This window comes from Cetorhinus maximus, chromosome 23 (genome assembly GCF_964194155.1).
Source record: "Cetorhinus maximus chromosome 23, sCetMax3.hap1.1, whole genome shotgun sequence".
Taxonomy (NCBI): domain Eukaryota; kingdom Metazoa; phylum Chordata; class Chondrichthyes; order Lamniformes; family Cetorhinidae; genus Cetorhinus; species Cetorhinus maximus.
The window spans coordinates 20019120-20040463 of NC_135901.1; the positions used below are offsets into that span (position 1 = coordinate 20019120).

Below are 21344 nucleotides of genomic sequence, written 5' to 3' on the forward strand. Positions count from 1 at the left end.
GCTCATGCTCCCTGAGCAGAACCTCTTACACGATAATACCTATGTAGCTGGTACCTACATGAACCACGATAACTGGGCCCTCTCCCTCCCTCTCCACGTTACTCTGCAGCCCGAGGAGATGTCCTTAAATCCATTACTGAGCAGGCTGCACGGCATTCGGGACTCACACCCTTGGCTACTGTCCCCGACTGTTCCTACGTTCTGTTCTCTCCGCCACCCCCAACATGAATGGTCCCCTGTAACTCGGTACCATGGTCACTTTGCTCATACATCAAGCTGCTGTCCTCATGGCTCCAAGAACTTTGAATTTATTGGACAAGTGCAAAGGCTAATGCGCCTCCAGTGCTACCTTCCTGATGCCCATACCTGTATCACCAGTAGTCACACCCTCCCATCCCTGACAACAGACTAAATCTGATATTATGTAACTGAAGGTGAGTGGCTGCTTGCTGAATCAAATTGTCCAAACAACTTTCTCCCCATTGTCCAAAGTTCAGGCTCCAGCACAACAACTCTGAACTGAAGTTCCATGAACTGCACTTACTGCAGCTGTGGTTGCTGTGGATCACACTGGTGGCTACCAACCTCCAAATGCTACGGCTGCAACACATCATATCAAGTCAATTCTAATCTGGAAGTTGCTCAATATCAGAGTATTTCCATAATTTTCTATTTTTATTGCATATTTTCGGCATCCACAGTATTTTTGCTTTTCTTTGACCAGGGGAATGTGAGAATATGGAAATCGTTATATTAAGAGTTTGCAAAGCATGTCTGAGCTGGGAACTCATGGGTACAATCACACCACAAAAACACCGTCCACCAGCTGTATGTAGACAGAGATTCACTTAGTCACCCATTTACTGACACAAGAACACAGTCACGTCAGAGGGAGACCATTCAGATACTTTATATGCGCGGAGGGATCTATTCAGTATTTCCACTAGTTAACACTTCAACTTTAAAAGTTCAAAGCAATTGATATACAACCAATTGGTGATGAGGAGCTGTTTAAATGTTCTGTTTGCGAGAAAAGACACACTCGTTCACACTGCCTGCTAAGAATCCAGTGAGTTCACATTTGACATTGAGGGTTTTTTCCTGCTGTTAATCAAATCCGGGATAGAACTATGGATGCTGTGTCAACTGACTTAACCATTTTATATCCAGGGTTCAAATCTTAATCGGACCACAAAAGATGATGTTGTATTCGATGAAACAGGTTGTCAATGGCGGTGGCTGTTACCCAGCATTCACCGAGAGGCAGAATGTGCCCTATCTGCACAACAGGCGATTGTTGCGCAGGCGCAGTGCCGCTCTGACTGGAGCATGCGCAGTGCGGGTGTTGGGTCAGGTCGGACGGACTGGTGTCGGAGCCGCACGGAGACAGAAACTGACTGGAGGCGGCGGGTCGGGGGAGAGGCTTCAGAAACACCCGGTGTAGGCCGCAATTCCGAATCACAGCCTGCATGTCCCGTGTTTGCAGCTCCGGGGCTTCTTCCCGGTGACAGAGCCGGGTTCAGGGGAAGAGGCTCCGGGGCGGGAGATTCAGAAACTGCGGGGAGACCGCGGGCCTCCCGGGGGCTCAGAAATTGGGGGGACGGACTCAGGGTCCGGGTAAGACCCACCCGGGAGGGTCCCCCCTCCTGTGTCCCGCCCGACAGCTGCTGAATCAGAGACACAGGAGCTGGAGAACTGAACCCAGGCAGAGGAGAGGGAGGGAGAAAACTGGGAGTGGAGGAAAGAAATGGTGGAGATGGTGAGATGGGTTTGGATTTCAGCCCAGGGAGGAGGGAGAGTGTGTGGGACGGGGATTTACAGCTTTGTGGGAACAAGAGAAAAAAAGATGTTCCATAGAAACTAGAATTGTCTGTTCTGAATTTCAGACCTGGATTTAAAGTGATGACTTTTGTAAACTCGTTTTACAGGGTATTAAACGGAGGCGACTGGCAGACAGAAAACACAAAGCAAACATCACATCAAAATCTGTCAGAGGCACTGAATTCATCAGGACCTGAATATCATCAGCTTTTGAATGTGGAAGGAGAAATGTTTGTCTATTCTGTCTTTGGGAAAGGATTACAAACATCGGTGTGACTGGAAAAGCCTCAACACACACACACCCGAGTGAGAGTGTTCCAGTGAACTGACTTTGGAAAAAACTTTAAGCAGTTACACAGTCTGCAAAAGTATCGCACCATTCACAGTGGGGAGAAACTGTTCACGTGTTGTGTGTGGACAACTAAGCGTCCAACCTGGAGAGAGACAAGGACCCCCACACCATGGAGAAACCATGGAAATGTGTGGACTGTGGGAAGGGATTCAATTTCCCATCCCAACTGGAAGTTCATCGGCGCAGTCATACTGGGGAGAGGCCGTTCACCTGCTCCATCTGTGGGAAGGGATTCACGCATTTGTACAATCTTCGGACACACCAGCGAGTTCACACTGAGGAGAGGCCATTCACCTGCCCTGTGTGTGGGAAGGACTTCACTCGGTCATCCCACGTTGTGACACACCAACTTGTTCACACTGATAAGAGACCGTTTACATGTTCTGACTGTGAGAAGAGTTTTAAATGCAGAAAAGATCTACTGATACATGAACGTATTCACACTGGGGAGAGGCCATTCACCTGCTCTGTGTGTGGGAAGGGATTCACTCAATCATCCCACCTTCTGACACATCAACTTGTTCACTCTGACAACAAATTTTTTAATTGTTCTGATTGTGACAAGAGCTTTAAAAGCAAAAAAGATCTGCTAACACATCGATATACTCACACTGGGGAGAGGCCATTCACCTGCTCCGACTGTGGGAAGGGATTCAGCCGTCCGTCTGCCCTTCTGACTCACCAGCGAATTCACACTGGGGAGAGGCCGTTCACCTGCTCCGACTGTGGGAAGGGCTTCATTAATTCATCCAACCTTCTGATACACCAGCAACTTCACACGGGGGATAGACCATTCACCTGCTCTGACTGTGGGAAGGGATTCACCCGTTCATCTAACCTTCTGACACACCAACAGGTTCACACTAAGGAGAGACCATTCACTTGCTCCGTGTGTGGGAAGGGATTCACTCGGTCATCCAACCTATTGAATCACCAGCGAGTACACACTGGAGAGAGGCCGTTCACCTGCTCCGTGTGTGGGAAGGGATTCACTCAGTTATCCAACCTGCTGACACACCAGAGCATTCACAGTGGGGAGAGGCCATTTACCTGCTCTGTGTGTGGGAAGGGATTTTCTCATTCATCCTATCTGCTGAAACACCAGCGAGTTCACAGTGGGGAGAGGCCGTTCGCCTGTAATGCCTGCGGAAAAGCATTCACTCAGTCATCACACCTGCGAACACACCAGTGGGTTCACAAGCGACTGCAAGGTTTGGATTCTACTCCTGTTGATGCTGTTAATCATATCAGGACTGAACCATGTTCATTCTGACTGTCCTGACCTGTTGATGAGATTCAATATTCTGAATAAATGTGAAATAAATCAGCTTTGTTTGTAGATTTTTGTTTTTCCCCACCTGAGTGTTTAACATCGCCTGGCTGGAGTCAGAAAGGACAATCTGGGGAAGGATCTTATGGTAGGAACAGAACTTCAGCCTGGACACAGTCCTTCAGGGTCACACTGAGGGACCCCCAAACAACACTTTGGTCTTTCTCATCTTTCTTCACTGACGGCACAATCCCCATGTGGCTGAATCCTGAGATGTGTAAGAAATGTCTCAGCTGCTCTCTTCCATGGTTCAGAGCTCCTAGACACAGAACAGAAGGCTCTTTTACAACTGGGTTTAGAGTCAGGAAGAACAACGGTGAATGCTGGAAACGTGCTGCCAAATCAAAGGTTGGTGTAAAATTGTGATCTGTTCCTGACTGAAAGTGAAACAGCGGGTATAAGTTTCCAGACAGAAAATGGTTCTTATAAGTCTAAAATGTTTCGACGTGTTTGTGTGTCAGTCCCGAGTCACTGAATCGAAACATGCTGAAATTTATTGGGTTAAAATCTGCATTAAACTAGAAGCTGGAGGAGTTCACAGGAGGCTGTTAACTGCTGGGACAATAATACAACAGTTTGATTCCCAGATAAAGAACGACCTGCAGCGTATGTCCAAGAATTCCCAGTTTTATTGATGTGTGCTTCCCACACACTGTCCTTTTAAATATACCTCACTCCTACCAGCCTTTAACTATCAGAAAGGTAACAGAGAGAAGGCTGAAGCTGTGTCTGCTCCTTTAACTTCACAGTGTCAGGACCCCTTCAAGAATGAGTGATGTGTTCGGCTGAAGATTCCTATTGGTAGTTTTCTGGGCGGTTTCCTTATTCTGATCATTCCCGGTGAGCCTTGGGTGTATGAACCCGCCCCACCCCCGGGTGCGCCAACCTACTCTATGTGGTACTCGCCTGTGGGCTCCCGTGTTTCTCTCCATCTTGTTTATTCTGCTCCTTCTGCTTGAAGTTGCTGTTTGTGATTTTATTATCTGGAAGTTTAACAGTAACGGTATTAACCAATGTTATGGTCAAACTGTAGGTGTAAAATGTCACCTTAGCTCCTTAAACATTTTAGTAGCAGCTTGGTTACAGTGACGACACTGATTTCAGGATCTCTAGATTGTGGATTTCACCTTCAGAACCTGAGCATATTGACCAGGCTTCTAACCTTATAATGATATTCAAAATTTGCAATTAAAATCTGGTCTCAGTAATAGTGTCCATGAAACTATCATTGCTTGTTGTAAAAACCCATCTGCTTCACTAATGTCCTTTATGGAAGGAAATCTGCTATCTTCACCTGGTCCGGCCTACATGTGAGGCCAGACCCACAGCAATGTGGTTAACTCTTAACTGCCCTCTGAAATAACCGAGGAAGCCACTCTGTTCAAGGGCAGTTAAGGTTGGGCAACAAATGTTGGCCTTGCCAGAGACACCCACATCCTATCAAAGAATAAAACAAAATATATTTTGCATGTGAAGATTTAATCATTTCAAGCATAAATTTAATCTCACTGATAGCTAGCAGCAGCTATTAACTCTGTTTTGTTTTTGATAGTCAAAGGCTGGGAGGAGTGAGATATATTTAAAAGGACCGTGTGTGGGAAGCACACATCAATTTCTAATGACTCTCGTGCTATGTGGGTAATATTTGTGTCGAAAGGATGGGGTGAATCTTGAAACAATCTCCCAGAGATTAACTGGGATTGAGGGACAAGACTAAAGGTGAGCATTACTGCACTGTATTTTACACTACTTAGTGACAAACTCTGTTGTGTTAAAGTTTACTAATTCACACTGGCGTAGTACTGAGTCAATTGCTCAGATAGATTTTTAATGTTAAGGATTATTTTTCCTGCAGGATTTTCTATTTAGCTTCCACCTGACCCACTTATTGTGTCAGACAGAATCTAGAACTGTCTCCTCAGTCGAATGGACTGCTGCAGGATCCTAATGGTATCCAATTGAAAATCTGTCAACTGGTTAACAGACACAACTGAAACCAGCTCAACACAAAATGTGTGTGTGTGCGCGCGCGTGCGCCTATTTGTGTCTTTGTGTACACATCATTCTTCACGTTTGCAATGTATTTCCTGAAGTACTTATCCATGCCAAGTATTTTACTCCTTTATTTCCATTTATTCAAAATGTAATATCTTTGCAAATCTTTTAATAGCAATGTCAATTATCTGGAACCCATTCTCTGAGGTGCTGTTGTTTAGAAAACAATCTCACACTGACCATTCAATTACCAATATGAGCACATCTGTCCTCAAACTCACTTCACCTCTCCGGTCCGTATGACTCTTCTTCAGAGCGTACAATCTTCTTCAGTCATACGGACTCGAAACGTTAACGCTGCTTCCCTCTCCACAGATGTGGTCAGACCTGCTGAATTCCAGCATTTTCTGTTTTTATTTCAGATTTTCAGCTTCCACAATATTTTGCTTTTATTTTACTTAACCTCTCTCCTCTCTCTCTTTCAGACACTCACTTAATCTCTCTCTCTCTCAGACAAGAAGTCACTTAATCTCTCTCTGTTTCAGATAGCGCCCAAACTCACTTAATTTTTCTGTTCTCTCTTTCTGAGAGAGAACCTAACACACTTAACCTCTCTTCTCTGTCTGAGGCAGCGCTTAACATTCACCTCTCTCTCCTTTTCTCTCTCACTCTCGAATAGGCCTCGATTCATTTTAAATCTCCTATTTTCTGATAATCCTCTTTGGCAAAAAATTTTTAGAATATAATTTCCCCTCATTTCTCCCAAGGATAACCATCAGCTCATTTCCCCCTTCAGTAAATATGTTAAAAGCCTAAATAAGCTCATGTGTTTAAACCTTTAAAATGGGAATGGAGGTGAATGTAATGCTGAGACTGGCAGCAATCTGTGTGGTTGTTCTTGATGCTGTCAGAGTGAGTTCACCCTCACAGGCAGGAAGACTGTTCATGGTGATAACATGAAACTGACGCCTGCTGTTTCATTCTCAGGAAACACAACTTCCTGTTTCTCTGCTGCCGGTTCCAAACCGCACATCTCACTTCTGAGCAGAAAATAAACCCAGAGGCCACAATCTGGTGAGAACATCTGTCAAGGCAGCCTATATTTGGCCGCAGAGTCACACAGATCACATTGCAGTGACATTTACAAATGAGCCTGTTGTTTCTGGTCAGAGTCTCCATTCCCGGATATATGTGGCCGTGTCTGTGAATCAGTTACTGAGTTCCCTCTGCTCTGCACAGCCAGGAACTGATAGCCTGCTCCTTTCCATTTTATATCATTCTGTGTTACTTGCTTCCTCTATTTCCCAGCTTTATCTCTCACCATCTCATCTTTCTGTTTTTTTAAGTGTCTCAGTTTTTCTCTCAGTCCTTGTCTCTCCTTTCCTCGATATCTCTCTCGATGTCATTGTGTTCCTGTTTAATTGAGATGTTCAAAATCATGAAGGGTTTTTGACAGATTAAAGAAGGAAAAACGGCTAAAGGCAGAAAATGTTGCAAAAACTCGGCAGGTCTGGCAGCATCTATGGACAGAGAAACAGATTTAAAGTTTCGAGTCCAATCTGACGCTTGTTTTGAACAGGAAAAACAGGGGCTGTCCTTCTTAGATCAGGAAAGGTTTAGGGGAAATTTAATGGAGGTGTTCAAAATGAGGAAGGATTTGTAATAGTGTCGAAAGGGAGAAATTGTTTCCAGGAGCAGGAAGGTTTGTGACCAGAGGACACAGAGATTTAAGATATTTGACAACAGAATCAGAAGGGGTGATGAGAACATTTTTACGCAGTGATTTGATATGATCTGGAATGCACACACTGACAGGGGGTTGGAAGCAGATATAATAACAACTTTCAAAGTGAATTGGATCAGTACTTGAAGAGGGAATAATTGGCAGAGTTATGGTGAATGGGACTAATTGGACGGTTCACTCATCTTTAACGTTCTGAATTTTCCTCTCCTGAGGTTTTAACATTTGATCTTTTCAATCATAATGTGTCTCAAACAGAAGATTTAAAATGTTGGTTTCTATGAGCTGTCAGATCTGTTTCCTGTGTGTCTGTGTAACTTGGGAACTGCAGGCAAGGGTGAGAAGGAACCGATTCTTTTCAGTTCCTCTAACAGATGCACGATTGTCACCTCAGATAACAGAAATCTCTGGAGTTCCCCATGTCGTCATTGCCCTCCCCTTGGGTATAACAGCTCTCAGTCAGGTGGAGTCAGTCACACGTGTCTCTGTCATGACATTTCCACTCCTATTTTATCACACACCTCCCTGTGACACTCACCATAACACAGAAACTTTCAACAAAAATATTATCCACATGACACTAGAGTCCTTCTGACTCGGAGTGAGAGTGTCACCAATTAGGCAACGTTGAAATCAGTTCCCGTTCCACTAGACTGTGTCTGTGTTATTAAACTAACCCCATCCCATTCACATTGATGTGAACCTTGGCTCTGTTATTAGACATTAGGCAACACATTGCTATATCAATAGACCATGACTCACTCACACTGCTATATGAGATCCAATCTTTGGTTTTGGTGCACTAGATACTGACTGTATTATCATCGCATTGGATTCAATGATGGGTTCACTAACACACTGAAACCTGACTCCTCTTATTGGAACAAACACTGTATTTTATTTTTTACACTCAAAGTGAGCCAAACCTTTGCTGTTCTTCCTTTGGGCCCCATCTGCACTCTGACTTTATCAGACCCTGTGTTTGTAATTGTTACACTTATACTCTGCCACTGTTATTATTCGAAAATAACCTGCCTTTAATTCCATTTCTGGTGTCTGTCTTTATTATTATCACTGGAAACATTTTCCCTGCTAGTTTCAACTGGAACCTGTTTCCAGTATTTGATTGTTACATTTCCATGTTTTTAACTTGATTATTTAGTCTGTATGTGAATTTCCTCATGTAAGTCACACTGCAATTCAGCCTTTGGTCTGAAAATTTGTTTCTTGAATAAAGTACCGTTATTATAGCTCACAGTGTAGGGTCATAAGCTCAGTACAGGCGGGTAAACAGTGACTGGGATTGAACCTCACCATCACACAGCACCTTCACGAAAGAAAGGGAGAAAAATCTGACTGTTGTTTTCCTGTTGATGTTGATCGGCCACCTTCTACCATCTGAAGCATTCTGGGTGCATCATCCGCCATCATTTTCAGATGGTACAGGAGCTAAAGGAAGGTGTTCAGCTCATTATGTTTATACTAGCTCTTTAGTGAAGCTATCGAATTAGTACAACTCCCCTGCTCTTTACTCATAAACTTGAATACTTCTTCCCTTTAAGTGTTTATTCAATTCTCCTAAGAATGTTGCTATTGAATCTGCTTCCAACACCCTTTCAGGCAGTGCATTCCAGATCACAACACACTGCTTAAAAAAGAATTTTGAAATCTGTACCCTCTGATTAACAATTTTTCTGCTACTGGAGATCCTTCCTCTTTCTTTAGTTTGTCAAAGCCATTAATGATTGCTTTGACAAACATCATAGCATTCAAGGCTATGGGATTAGTTAGGTCAGGTGTTTCTCACGTGTCGGTGCAGACTCAGTGGGCCGAAGGGCCTTTTCTGCACTGTGTGATTCTGAAAACTGCTGTTGCATCTTTTTTTTTTGAGAAGGTGGTGGTGAGCTGCCATTCTTGACCTGTTGCAGTCCATGTGGTGTAAGTTCTGGGCATTTTAAGAGTCAGCCATATTGCTGTGGGTCTGGAGTCATATGCAGTGCAGGCCAGACCAGGTGAAGATGGCAGATTTTCTTCTTAGTGAACCAGATGGGTTTTTTATAACAAGTGACAATGGCTTCATCGTTATAATGAGAACTTGGTGGGATTCGAACCCCAGTGTCCAGAACATTACCCTAGGTCTCTGGATTACTGGTCCAGTGATAATACCACTATGCCACCATCTCCCCTCTTAACCCTTTGCTCTAAGGAAAACATTCCCCATTTCTCCAGTCTCTCCATATAACTGAAGCCTCTTATCCTTGGTACCATTCTTGCAAATCTCTTTCGCACCCTCTCTCAGGCTTTCACATCTTGTTTAAAGTGTGATGCCCAGAAATGAATACAGCACTCCAACCGAGGTCTAACCATTGGTTTATAAAATCAGAATTAACTGATTTAACATAAGTACACTCAAAATAAATTGTTTCAAATCTGCACCAAGAAAACACATGGAGGAGTCCACAGGAGGCTGTTAACTGCTGCTACAATCGTATGACTAACATTCAATCCCCAGAAAAAGAAGGGTACGATAACATTGTGGTTATCCATCGGTAATCCCTTGTGTCAAGCATGATTTTTTCTTGTGGATGACTGGGATGTCAGTGTTAGCTGTGGGTTGAAAGATGACTAATGAGCCCTATTTTAGCCTTGCAGGCTCTCCCTGCAGTGAGGACATGGGGGTTGTTGGCCAGTAGAGTTGGTGATGGATTGTTGACTCGAGCAGCTGCTCTTTCTGTTCGTCTCTCTCAGTGGCAGCTCTTGTTGATTGAAAAGTTTATGGATGATGAATCAACATTTTGGAGGCAATTGGGAATCTGCTTCCCAAGTGTTTCTGTGAAGAGAGCAGAATGTCACAGAGGCCTTGAAGTTGTCTTTGAAAAGTTTCCTTTGGCCCCATGTGAAGGGCCTTCCTGGTGTAGCTCTGAGTACAGCACCTGTTTGTTAATCTGAATTCAGGCAATTCAGGCATTCTGACGACATGCCCAGACATAGTGGTTACATTACTGGATTAGTAATCTAGAGGGAATAATGATTTGGAGATGTGAGTTCAAATCCCATCACAATGGTTAGAGGTTTTAAATTCAGTTAATTCTATAAATCTGGAATAAAAATCAACTATAAAACTGTTACCAGTGATCATGAAACAAATGCATTGTTATAAAAGTCCAACTGGTCTTCTGACATCCTCTAGGAAAGGAAACCTGCCATCCCAATCTCATCTGGTCTACAGGTGAGTCCAGACCAACAGCAATGTGCTTGACCCTTTGAAATGGTGCATAAGCTACTTGGTGTATTAAAACCACTCGGAGAGAGTAAAATTCAAATGGCTGCAGCAGTTCGTGAAGGCAGATCACCATCACATTCTCAAGGGCAATTAGGGATCACAAATAATGCCCGCATTGCCTGTGGCACCCACATCCTGTGATGAATGAAAAAAAAAGGAGCTGCAGCCTGTTTCCAAAATTTCTGTGTTATTGGTATGTGACAGCATAACTAAAAATACACGACCAGGCATATCCCACAAGACAACAATCCTGACAGTTGCTCACTGAAAGGATTCACTCAGTCACCCCATCTGCTGAGTTCACATTTGACTGGAGGGATTGGATTCCACGTCATTGCTGCTGTTTCGGTAAAACTTTGAGGGATTTGCAATTCACCATCGATTCCCTTCTTTTTGGTGGATAATGGAGGTTCTGTGCACTTGGGCTTCTTTTTAATTTGATTGCTAATTTTATTGACTGCCCGACACTCACCCCAATCCCCACATCGTTACAAAATAGCCTTACTATTCGCCAATTAGGACATTCGATGGCGAGGATTTTACCCGGCATCGCCCGCGGTGGTGAACGTCCCCTATTCCCCATCACAGGCGATCAGACGCAGTACAGCCCAGTGTTTGGAGCATGCGCCATAATGGCGATTCGGAGTCCATTGTCTGTCTTATCTCCAAACCGGTAAGGAAGTGAAAACACGGAGGGAGCGATAGAGGTGGCGGAAGGCCGGGGAAGGTTTCTAAACACTTCGTAAAGGCTCCAAATCTCGAAAAAGATCCTGAGATACCCCCATTTGCAGCCCGGTTCTTTTTTACGAACAAGCGCAAGTTAACGGCCGCTATTTTGGTTCAGCGGGGAGCAAAGCGCATGCGTTGACGTCTTGGTGACGCAAAAGTAAGTGGGCGGGGCTGCAGGGATTGTTACCAAGCGGGTCCCAGTGCCCGGGCGTTGTTGTCTAGGCAACATATTTTTAACACAAAAACAGAATTACCTGGAAAAACTCAGCAGGTCTGGCAGCATCGGCGGAGAAGAAATCAGTTAACGTTTCGAGCCTTCATGGCCCTTCTTTACCCACTCCCAGGCTGCAGGTGATTTTTGCAGCCTACAGGAGTCCATGGGCCATGTATATATTGATTGTGAGAGGTTGCAGCCCCTGTATAGTCACCTGAAGGCCTGTTCCTCAATGCCTGGTCACACTTCAGACCCAGGCTCCTAATCTATGGCTGCCCAATGTGGAGGGGGCTGGATACATCACAGACTCACAGAATCACACAATGCAGAAGAGGCCCTTTGGCCAATCAAGTCTGCACTGATACGTGAGAAACACCAGACCTACCTACCTAATCCCATTTACCAGCAGATATAAAAACAAAAAACTGCGGATGCTGGAAATCCAAAACAAAAACAGAAACAGAAATACCTGGAAAAACTCAGCAGATCTGGCAGCATCAGCGGAGAAGAGCACAGTTGACGTTTCGAGTCCTCATGACCCTTCAACAGTTCTGTTGAAGGGTCATGAGGACTAGAAATGTCAACTGTGCTCTTCTCCGCCGATGCTGCCAGACCTGAGTTTTTCCAGGTATTTCTGTTCCCATTTACCAGCACTTGACTCATGGCCTTGAATATTATGACGTGCCAAGTGCTCATCCAGGTACTTTTTAAAGGATGTGAGGCAACCTGCCTCCACCACCCTCCCAGGCAACGCATTCCAGACCGTCACCACCCTCTGGTTAAAAAGGTTTTTCCTGATATCCCCCCTAAACCTTCTGCCCCTCACCTTGAACTTTTGTCCCCTCGTGACTGACCCTTCAACTAAGGGGAACAGCTGCTCCCTATCCACCCTGTCCAGGCCCCTCATAATCTTGTACTCCTCGATCAGGTCGCCCCTCAGTCTTCTCTGCTCCAACGAAAACAACCCAAGTCTATCCAACCTCTCTTCATAACTTAAATGTTTCATCCCAGGCAACATCCTGGTGAATCTCCTCTGCACCCCCACCAGTACAATCCACATCCTTCCTACAATGTGGCAACCAGAACTGCACACAGTACTCCAGCTGTGGCCTCACCAAGGTTCTATACAACTCCAACATGACCTCCCTACTTTTGTAATCTATGCCTCAATTGATAAAGGCAAGTGTCCCATATGCCTTTTTCACCATCCCGCTAACATGCCCCTCCACCTTCAGAGATCTATGGACACATACACCAAGGTCTCTTTGTTCTTCAGAACTTCCTAGTGTCATGCCATTCATTGAATACTTCCTTGTCAAATTACTCCTTCCAAAGTGTAACACCTCACACTGTTCAGGGTTAAATTCCATCTGCCACTTATCTGCCCATTTGACCATCCCGTCTGTATTTTCCTGTAGCCCAAGACACTCAACCTCACTGTTAACCCCCCGGCCAATCTTTGTGTCATCCACAAACTTACTAATCCTACCCCCCACATAGTCATCTATGTTGTTTATATAAATGGTGAATAATAGGGGACCCAGCACAGATCCCTGTGGTATGCCACTGGGCACTGGCTTCCAGTCACTAAAGCATTCACCCAGTGATGATGAAGGGATGGTGATATATGTCCAAATCAACAACAGCAATCTGTATTTATATTGCGCATTTAATGTAACAAAATGTTCCAAGGTATTTCACTGAAATGTTACAAAGCATATTTGATACTGAGCTGCATAAGGAGATAAAAGCAAAATACTGCGGAAGCGAGAAATCTGAAACAAAAACAGAAAATGCTGGAAAATCTCAGCAGGTCTGACAGCATCAGTGGAGAGAGAAACAGGGTTAACGTTTCAAGTCTGTATTGACCCTTCTTCAGAGCTCTAAAGAAGCATCATATAGACTCAAAACATTAACTCTGTTTCTCTCTCCATGGATGCTGTCGGGCCCATAAGGAGTATTAGGGCAAGTGACCAAAAACTTGGTCAAAGAGGTAGGTGTTAAGGAGTGTCTTAAAGGAGAAAAGTGAGGTTGAGAGGTTTAGGGAGGAAATTCCAGAGCTTGGAGCCTAGACAACTGAAAGAACAGCCACCAATGGTGCAGTGATTAAAATCAGGAATGCTGAAGAGACTGGAAATAGATTAGTGCAGATATCTTGGAGGTTAGTGAGGCTGGAGAAGGTTACAGAGATAGGGAGGGGTGAGACCATGGAAGAATTTGAAAACAAGGATGAGAAACCTAAAATGTAGGTGCTTCTTAACTCAGAACCTTTGTAGGTCAGTGAGCACAGGGCTGATGAGTGAACAAGACTTGGTGTGAGTAAGCGCACAGGCAGCAGAGTTTTGGATGACCTCAAGATTATAGAGAGGTTGAATGTGGGAGGCCGGCTGGGAGTGTGTTAGGATAGTTAAGTGTAGAGGTGACAAAGAACTGAATGATGGTTTCAGCAACAGATGAGCTGAGACTAGGGTGGACTTGGGCGATGTTACTGAGGTGGGAATATACAGAAATGGTGATGATGCAGATATGTTCTTGAAATATGACGCTGTGGGTGTGAACAGTCTGGTTCAGCCTCTGACAGTTGCTGGGGAGACACATATGGATTAGGAGCAGGAGTAGGTCAGTCAGCCCCTCAAGTCTGCTCCACCATTCAATAAGATCATGGCTGATCTGATTTTAACGTCCCATTCCTGCCTTTCATTCAATAACCTTTCACCCGCTTGCTTATCCAGAATCTGTCTACCTCTGCCTTAAAAACATATTCAAAGGCTCTGCTTCCACTGCCTTTTGAGGAAGAGTTCCAAAGACTCACTACCCTCAGAGAGAAAAAAATTCTCCTCATCTCTGTCTTGAGTGGGCAACCCCTTACTTAGTTCTAGATTCTCCCACAAGAGGAAACATCCTCTCCACATCCACCCTGTCAAGACCCCTCAGGTTATTAAAGGTTCCAATCGAATCACCTCTTACTCTTCTAAACTCCAGCAGTTACAAGCCCAGCCAGTCCAACCATTCCTCAAAAGACAACCCGCCCATTGAAGGTATTAGCCTATTAAACCTCTGAACTGCTTCAAAAACATTTACTTCCTTCCTTAAATAAGGAGACCAAAACTGTACACAATGCTCTAGATGTGGTCTCACCAATGTCTTGTATAACTGAAGCATACCTCCTCTACTTTTGTATTCAGTTCCCCGCGCAGTAAATAATCCTGATTACTTACTGTACCTTTTTTTTATTCATTCACAGAATGTGGGCTTCGCTGGCTGGGCCAGCATTTATTGCCCATCCCTCGTTGCCCTTGAGAAGGTGGTGGTGAGCTGCCTTCTTGAACTGCTGCAGTCCATGTGGTGTAGGTGCACCCACAGTGCTGTTAGAAAGGGAGTTCCAGGATTTTGACCCAGCGATAGTGAAGGAACGGCGATATATTTCCAAGTCAGTGACTTGGAGGGGAACTTCCAGGTGGTGGTGTTCCCATCTATCTGCTGCCCTTGTCCTTCTAGGTGGTAGTGGTCATGGGTTTGGAAGGTGCTGTCTAAGGAGCATTGGTGAATTCTTGCAGTGCATCTTGTAGATGGTACACACTGCTGCTACTGTGCATCGGTGGTGGAGGGCGTGAATGTTTGTGGATGTGGTGCCAGTCAAGCGGACTGCTTTGGACGGTGTCCAGCTTCTTCGGTGTTGTGGGAGCTGCACTCATCCAGGCAAATGGGAAGTATTCCATCACATTCCTGACTTGTGCCTTGTCGATGGTGGACAGGCTTTGGGGAGTCAGGAGGTGAGTTACTCATCACATGATTTCTAGCCTCTGACCTGTACTAGCCTTTTGCCATTCATTTTTTAATTCATTCATGGGATGTGACACCATATCAAATGTCTTCTGGAAATCTAAGTACAGTACATTCACCGATTGAGATGGATTTGGGGGCGAGGGAGTGAAGTTTGTTGTGGGGACCGAAGACAATGGCTTCATCCTTCCCAATATTTGAATAAAGGAAATTTCTGCTCATCCAGTACTGGATGTCAGACAAGTCAGGATGGTGTGTGAGTTGGAGGGGAACTTGGAGGTGATAGTGTTCGCATACACCTGCTACCCTGGTCATTCTGGGTGGTGAAGGTTGAAGGATTGGAAGGCTCTGTCAAAGTTCTCTGTCTCTCTCCTCCCATAGAGCCCAGAGTCTTGTGTAGACCCAGACTGGGTGGCAGGTTCCCTTCCCTGAAGGACATAAGTGAACCAGTTGGGTTTTTATGACAATCCAGCAGTTTTCATGGTCACTTTTTCCTAGTGCCGACCCCACACATTATCAGATTCATTCAGCTCAGTTTCACAGCCTGCCTTTGTGTTTTTGTGGGTTCTCTCTCACTCCCCTTTTTTCTGTTTTAAATCAGTTTCACAGGGGATTAGAAGAGAAGGATTTGCAGTCAGGAAACTCAAACCAAACATCACAGCAGGACTTGACAGAGTCGCCCAATTTGCCGTAAGCTGAATATCATCGGATTTTGAACATGGAAGGAAAAAGCGCCATTCGCAGTGGGGAGAAACCATATGTGTGTTGTGTGTGTGGACGAGGCTTCAGCCAATCATCTGACCTATCGAGACACAAGCACAGTCACACTGGGGAGAAACTATGAAAGTGCGGGGACTGTGGGAAGGGATTCATTTCCCCATCCAAGCTGGAAACTCACCGGCGCAGTCACACTGGGGAGAGGCCATTCATCTGCTCCATGTGTGGGAAGGGATTCACTCAGTCATCTGCTCTGTTGACACACCAACGAGTTCACACTGGGGAGAGACCGTTCACCTGCTGTGAATGTGGTAAGGGGTTCACTATTTCAGCCCACCTGCTGAGTCACCAGCGAGTTCACACTGAGGAGAGACCTTTCAAATGTCCAGACTGTGGAAAGTGCTATGAAAGTTCTGGGGAACTGATGCGCCATCAACGTGTTCACACTGACGAGAGACCGTTCAGGTGCACTTACTGCGGAACTGGGTTCAGGCGATCATCTGACCTCACTGTACACCAGCGAATTCACACTGGGGAGAGACCATTCACCTGCACAGTGTGTGGGAAGGGATTCACCCAGTCATCTGACCTGCTGAAGCACCAACGAATTCATGCTGGAGAGAGGCCATTTACCTGCCCTGTGTGTGGGAAGGGATTCACTACCTCATCCATCCTGCTGACACACCAGTGGGTTCACAACAATGAGAGACCTTTTAAATGCCCAGACTGCGGGAAGTGCTTTAAAAATTCCGGGAAACTGATGTCCCATCAACGTGTTCACACTGATATGAGACCATTGAAATGCTCTCACTGCGGGACTGGGTTCAGGCGACCATCTCAACTCACTGCACACCAGCGAGTTCACACTGGGTAGAGGCCATTCACCTGCGCCGAGTGTGGGAAGGGATTCACTACCTCATCCCACCTGCTGAGACACCAGCGAGTTCACAAGTAATGACAGCGATTGGATTCTGCTGTTCATCACGTTCAGGACTGAACCATCTGCTTCTGTCTATTTCTGCTGATGTTAATAAACTCCAGATCACTTACAGGGGCTAATATTCTGGCTACAAGTTAAATAAATTAGCTTTGTGTTAAACACACACTGTGCTGTGTCTTTTTAGTATTTCTAACATAAGTTAGTTCCTTTTGAAGGGCTCTCCCTCTTCCCTGTCTCCCCCATCCTCACCAACAACAACTGTGAGGAGCTCATGGAGCTTCTTTGTCATGAAGATTGAGACAATCCGATCAGCAGCCCCTGCTGCTTCCCTCCCTCCCACTATCCCACCGGGCCAAACTGCCTCTAAAGCTGGTCCTTGTCTGAGCTCGGAACCTTTTTCCAGTTTCTCTCCCATCTCCCCTCCTGCCCTCTCAGAGCTCATCTTGTCTATGAATCCCACCTCCTGCTCCATCGACCCTATTCCCACTAAGCTGCTGATCAGCCAACTTTCCCATGTTCACTGACTATGTTAACAGTTTTCTCTCTCAGACACTGTCCCTCTCTCCTTCAAATCTGCCATCCTCACCCCCTCCTCAAAAAAACAAATCCCTGACCCCGTCATCCTTACAAACTTCTGACCCATCTCCAGCCTCCCTTTCCTCTCCAAAGTCCTTGTTGTCATCTCCCAAATCCCTGCCCATCTTTCCCGGAACTGTATGTTTGAATCCCCCCCAATCATGTTTCTGTCTCGTCCTCGACCTGTCTGCAGCCTTTGACAAGGTCGACCACATCATTCTGCACCTTCGCCTCTCCCCTGTAGTCCAGCTGGGTGGGGTCGCTCTCTCCTGTCTAATCATAGCCAGAGAATCACTTGCAATGTCTTCCCTTCCCACTCACATAGTTACCTCTGGTGTCCCCAAAGGATCCAGCCTTAGCTTATCAACCTGCTCCACACAATAACAGAGGGTGAGATTTTACAGCCCCTCCTGCTGGCGGGATTTTCCAGTCCCGCCAAAGTCAACGGACTTTTGAACGGCTCACCACGTTTCCCGGCCCTGCCCCCACCACAACGGGGCTGTAAGATTCTGCTCATGATCTGAAAACAGTGTCAGTTATCACATTTACACTGACAGTTCCGCTCTACTTCACCACCACCTCTCTCAACCTCTACACTTTTGTTACATTATCAGACTGTTTGTCTGATATCCAGTAGTGGATGTGCAGAAATTCCTCCAATTAAATATTGGGAAGGTTGAAGTCATTGTTTTCATTCCCTTGCTACCAACTCCATTCCTCTCCCTGGTAACTGTCTGAGACTCAAACAGACTTTTCACATGCTTGATGTCATGTCTTGACCCTGAGATGAGTCTCCGAATCGGGGGTGTCTGTGTGCGTATCCTGGTGATTTTCAATCAAAATTATGATTTCAATCTTTCTCCAAAGACAGAACAAACATTTCTTCTTCAATAACCAGGTACATGAATTAAGTGATTCCTTAAGATCTTATCGAGATTTTTAGTTTAGGTTTCCCATCTGCAAATCCCCTCTAACCCCCTGTAAACAGAGATTACAAAAGTCATCACTGTCAGTACAGGATAGAAATTCAGAACAGAGAATTCTAGTTTCTATGGAACATTTTTCCCCTTTCATTCCCCCAGATCTATAAATCTCTGACCCACACACTCCTCTCCCTCTCTGCTCATTGTTCCAGATTCAGTGTCCAGTCTCCTACTTATTCTTTTCTCCTCTCCAGATTCTCTCTCCTCCTGTCTTTAAACTGGTGACTCAGGCTGTGGATCAATCCCACTCCTTCACTCTAATTCTACCAGATAATGCAGCTCACAACAACAAACCATCTTTAATGACTTTATTAGTAATTTTCAATGTTTGGAAACATTCACCCTTTCCCAATTGTACAGAACAGAAAGTCCAGTGGTTAGTTCAGAGCTTCCTTCCCCCCAGGCCTAACAAGCTGTGTCTGTCTGAGTTACATTTATAAAAACTCACTCACTCAGTCAGTGACCAGATCTCACTGAACTATGACACAAGCTGTGTCTATCTGAGTTACATTTATATAGACTCACTCACTCAGTAAGTGATCAGATCTGACTGAGCTACAACAACTGATATTTATATCGAGCTTTTAACATAATAAAATGTCCCAAGGTGTTTCACAGGAGCATAAGGACATATTAGGTTAGATGACCAAAAGCTTGGTCAAAGAGGTCGGTTATAAGGAGTGTCTTAAAGGAGGAAAGTGAAGTAGAAAGGTGGAGAGGTTTACGGAGGTAAATTCCAGAGCTTAGGGTCCAGGCAGCTGTAGGCACAGCCACCAATGGTGGAGAGATTAAAACCGGGGATGAAGGAAATCGGGTAATGGTGCTCCATGTTTATTCATATTCAGTTTGTTGTCATTTTCTCCTTTCTTACTCCAGATTATTTCAGTTCTCAAACCTTCAGCAACAAGTCCCAGCACCCCAGTCCTGACACTGAATTTCCTTTCTCACTACACTGTGTAATTTCCTGAAATAATCCCTGCTGTCTGTCCTGAGTGAATCCATTTCATGAACAAATGTTTACATATTTGCTCCACATAAAGGAACATAGGAACAGGAGAAGGCCATTCAGCCTGTCAAATCTGCTCCGCCATTCAATATGATCATGGTGGATTGAACACTTCAATACCTTTTACCCACATTATCCGTAACTCTTTACGTTATTGTTAATCAGAAATCTATCAATCTTTACATTAAACATACTCAATGGCTGAGCTTCCACGGCCCTCTGGGGTAGAGAATTCTAAAGATTCACAACCTCTGAGTAAAGAAATTTCTCCTCTTATTGGTATGAAGTGGCTTACCCCTTAGTTTGAAATTGTGTCCCCTGCTTCTAGACTCCCCAACCAGAGAAAACATCTTACCTGCATCTACCCTGTCTATTCCTTTAAGTATTTTGTAGGTTTCAATGAAGTCACCTCTCATTCTTCAAAACTCTAGAGAATGCAGTCCCAGTTTCCCCGATCTCTCTTCATTAGACAGTCCGCAATCCCCGGAACAAGTCTGGTGAACCTTTAGATAAAAGCAAAATACTGCGGATGCTGGAAATCTGAAACAAAAACAAAAATAGCTGGAAAAAATCAGCAGGTCTGACAGCATCTGTTGGAGAGGAACACAGTTAACGTTTCGAGTCCGTATGACTCCCAGATGAAGAGTCATACGGACTCGAAACGTTAACTGTGTTCCTCTCTGCAGATGCTGTCAGACCTGCTGAGTTTTTCCAGCTATTTTTGTTTTTGGTGAACCTTTGTTGCACTCCCTCTATGGCAATAATATCCCTTCTAAGGTATCGGGACCAAAGCTGCACACTGTACTCCAGGTACAGTCTAACTAAGGTTTTGTACAATTGAAGCAAGACTTCACTACTCCTGTACTCAAATCCTCTTGCAATAAAGGCTAACATTCCATGAGCCTTAGATTGAAAATGTTGTCAACTGTGATGAGGATTGTCTTGAAATTCAAAAGGACATAAATATTTTGGTGGATTGGGCAGACAAGTCGCAGATGAAGTTCAATGCAGAGAAGTGTGAGGTGATTTGTTTTGGCAGGAAAGATATGGTGAGACAGATTAAAATAAAGGGAGAGCCTCTAAAGGAGGTACAGGAACAGAGGGACCTCGGTGTATATGTTCATAGGTCATTGAAGATGGCAGGGCATGTTGAGAGAGCAGTTAATAAAACATATTGAATCTTAGGCTTTATTCATAGAGGCATTGAGTACAAGAGTAAAGAGGTCATGTTGAAACTTGTGTAAGACACTAGTTAAGCCTCATCTAGAGTACTGCATCCAGTTCTGGGTGCCATACTTGAGAAAGGATGTGAAGGCATTGGACAGAGTACAGAGGAGATTCACAAGAATGATTCCTGGGATGAAGAACTGTAGCTATGAGGATAGATTGGAGAGGTTGGGACGGTTTTCATTAGAGAAAAGAAGGCTGAGAGGAGACTTGATAGAGGTATTCAAGATCCTGAGGGATATGGACAGGGTAAATAATGTTAAACTGTTCCCTTCAAGAGAACATCAAGGATTAGAGGCCACAGATTCAAAATAATTGGCAAAAGGAGTAAATGTGATGTGAGGAAAACTTTTGTCACCCAGAAGGTGGTTGGAGGCTGGAACAAACTTCCTGAAAGGGTGGTGGAGGCAGGTTCAATCAAGGTATTCAGAAGGGAATTGGATAGTAGAAGGGAGGGAAGCAGCAGAGGCAGCTGATTGGATTGTCTCAATCTTAGTAATGAAGAAACTCCATGAGCTCCTCACACTTGTTGTTGGAGGTAAGGATGGAGGAGACAGGGAGAGGGAGAGCACTTCTAACTTGTGTTAGAGATATTAAAAAGACTTGACACAGTGTATTTGATTCAAAGCTGATTTATTTGACTTTTA

The 21344-nt window shown here is 44.7% G+C and overlaps 2 protein-coding genes across 2 annotated transcripts in view; one reads left to right on the forward strand and one right to left on the reverse strand.

Annotated features, from left to right (window-relative positions):
* Positions 1–21344, reverse strand: part of LOC144697205 (uncharacterized) — a 306206-nt gene that overhangs the window by 236405 nt on the left and 48457 nt on the right. The gene's annotated exons all lie outside the window — the stretch shown is intronic.
* LOC144697397 (uncharacterized) overlaps positions 2283–21344 on the forward strand; it is a 49957-nt gene continuing 30895 nt past the window's right edge. The window contains 3 exon segments of the mRNA XM_078569377.1: positions 2283–3298; positions 16170–16652; positions 20487–20492. Coding sequence (XP_078425503.1) covers positions 2283–3298; positions 16170–16652; positions 20487–20492 — 1505 coding nt within the window.